We start from the raw sequence: 2,759 nt of genomic DNA on the forward strand, positions 1-2,759 counted from the left end.
TCGTATTTATTGGAGTTTCACCACCCTAGTGATGTGAAAAAACAGTAGTGAAAAACATGTTTTACGACTACTGCATGATATGCAGTGCATATCACCGCGAATATCGCGTTTTTCACAGAGTTCTACGCCACTTCGTGTGAAACGGGTGAAACTCCATTACCAGTATTGTTGTTATTGGTATTTGTATATATTATTGGTAATATTGTCGATACTTGTGGATTGTCCTGTTTCTGGTTTATAGATATTACTCTTGAATCTCGAATATCTGTTTTCATTCTTTAATCTACTTGTTTCATTTCTAGATTTAGTTATGTTGGTTTTTCAAAAAAGCCTGCTGATGCTATCCACGAGAAGAGTCCTTTGATCCGGTTCAATTCACTACAATTCGACCAACATCGCTGAATTGATGTTTGTATATGCGAATGTGATTCCAGAAAGGTGTGGTATAGTTGAGGTGATTTAGGTCGTATTGGGGTTCACGGACACTGGGAAAGAACGAGCTGTGGCTATGCAGTTGAAGAATCACGGAGCGAGTCTCGAGGCTTTAACTGGATTTGGCACAAGTAAGTCAATGTGGAATACTTCCGGAGGTTGTTGTAGTTCTCATTGGTCTTGAGTAATGTATTGATAATGTATTGATAATGTTTTGTTCATGCATTGATAATGTATTGTTCATGCATTGATAATGTATTGTTCATGCATTGATAATGTATTGTTCATGCATTGATAATGTATTAAACAATTTTATGCTACTTCAATGAGGTTGTTGTAGTTTTCATTGTTGTTAACAGATAATGTATTCGCGTATGTACTTGAGGACGGCACCTCCGCTCCGCCCAATGCATCGACGGATAGCTTGCAAGTTTCGGCTAGATGGGTATGTTCATGACAGGAAACTCGTACAGTATCGATGGTTAGGTCCTGGCCTGTGCTGAGAGCCAACGAATGCTCCCTGTTACATCCAGTGTCCTCTATAGACCCTGTTGTTCCCGGCTGCCGTTACCGAGGTGAGCAAGTTATATTATTTCCCATTTCCACGATGACAAGCTCAACAGGAGTCGCTCATAAGAGGCTCTTAAGTTGTGGTCGATACAATGGAGTTTCACTCGTGATATGAAAAACACTAGTGAAGAATATATCTCACATATCACTTGACGTGAAACGCATATTAGCAGAGAATAACGTGTAAAATACGCGAAATAGAGTGATTAGTTCACCAAGTGTTTTCAATTCACTTCACGTCCGGTTTTTCACGTGGAATATTACGTCGCTTCGCGGAAGACGAGTGACACGCGCTATACACGAAGAGGCTCCTTACGTGAAGAGGCTCCTTACACGCGATATACAGCCCTTGGTCGTGATGTGAAAATCACAACTGCATCACTCGACAAGGGGAATATGTTGTTTTCTACTATCAATAGTAGTCTTTAAAGGTTCACTGGGGTATCAGCTATGCTAACGGATAAGGATAAGGACATTTTTGAGGAGACGAAACGTCTAGTGAGGGCTCTAGGGGGAAGAGCGTAAGGTTTGTGCATGCGTGCAAGTGGTGAATGCTCTGGTCTAGGTATACTACGGCAGAGGTTCGTAATTCGAATCCAGGAATCAGAATATCGCATGTTATTTGTTATGATAGTGCGCAAGTGACGACTCGACAGAATCTCATCAATTGGGCGAAGAAGTGTAAGGCTATTATCGTTTTCACGGAGTGGCTTTATGCATGCCTCAGGCAAGGGGAAAGGTGAGTAAACTCGATAATAATAATTAATATAAGTATAGTCGAATAACAGCAAACTATTGCAGCAAAGTAATTGACAAGAATGGACAAATCAGCATTTGAGGACTCGATCCAACCGTATCTCTTCGGCTTTCTCGACGTCTCACGTTTGCTAGAGAGGAGACTATTCCTAGGATGATGGACGTTATTCATAATAGCAAGCAAGGAACTGAGAATGTCTGCGTATCCGATATGATTACTAACTGGAAATGTTCCCAAACGAGCAGTGGTTTGGAGTTATTTCGGACTACATGATGAACTTTATTTGAATTGAACATAACGCATCGTCGATGTGTTTTCGCCTTCAGAGTTTCTGAACAACCCTTTACACTGGTGCTCCAACAGGAGCCGAAGCGGAAATCTCTCGGGGGGTCGGAGATTCTACCACTCCGGGGGTAAGGGTGTTTTCCCGCGGTCGATGATGACCTTGGAGTATGCTTTCAGATTCACGGTGTATATCGAGGGCGAAGCTGAAGATGTGTCGGAGTTGGACGCTCTTATCGACTCCACTGGAGCTGCTCGGTCGATTGGCTGGCCCGGTCATCGCGTGCCGATGGATTGCCTACAGACTAGGGTGGCTGTGCTTTTGGGCGATTTGAAACGCTCCTCTGTTGGTAAGTTGACTGTTGTTATTTGTTTGTAGTTATGTGTGTTTCAGCTCAAGCGGGATGCAGATGTCCTCAAGTTCGTTCAGAATGGTTGAGAGAATGCCGGCAACAGGGCCGTGCTGTAGCCCCTGAAGCCTTCCCAGCTGACTTCACTCTGTCGAGTCCTCGCAAGTCGATGGCACCGAGGAAGTCTGAAGGCTCTTGTGAAGGTGTGACGTGGGACAACAACACTAGGGGTAAACTGGATAAGGCGGCAGCAGCAGCGAAGAGAAGTGGAATTGATGCTTCTTCTAATGGTGGATGATATTCGTCGATGCTAATGAAGTTTGAATTTGCACTAATATAGGCGTTGTGTTTCGAGGAGACAGTACTGG

General features: G+C 43.5%; 1 protein-coding gene across 1 annotated transcript; it reads left to right on the forward strand.

The window, feature by feature from the left end:
- Positions 1-918: 918 nt before the first annotated feature.
- Positions 919-2,698, forward strand: Pmar_PMAR023126 (hypothetical protein; the record flags this gene model as incomplete). The annotated part of the gene is made up of 6 exons (XM_002773124.1): positions 919-1,007; positions 1,434-1,523; positions 1,568-1,741; positions 2,086-2,172; positions 2,222-2,391; positions 2,436-2,698. Coding segments are annotated over 6 exons (864 nt in total), but the record flags the coding sequence as incomplete, so codon positions are not given.
- Positions 2,699-2,759: the final 61 nt, after the last annotated feature.

This window comes from Perkinsus marinus (genome assembly GCF_000006405.1).
Source record: "Perkinsus marinus ATCC 50983 genomic scaffold scf_1104296959304, whole genome shotgun sequence".
Classification (NCBI taxonomy): domain Eukaryota; phylum Perkinsozoa; order Perkinsida; family Perkinsidae; genus Perkinsus; species Perkinsus marinus.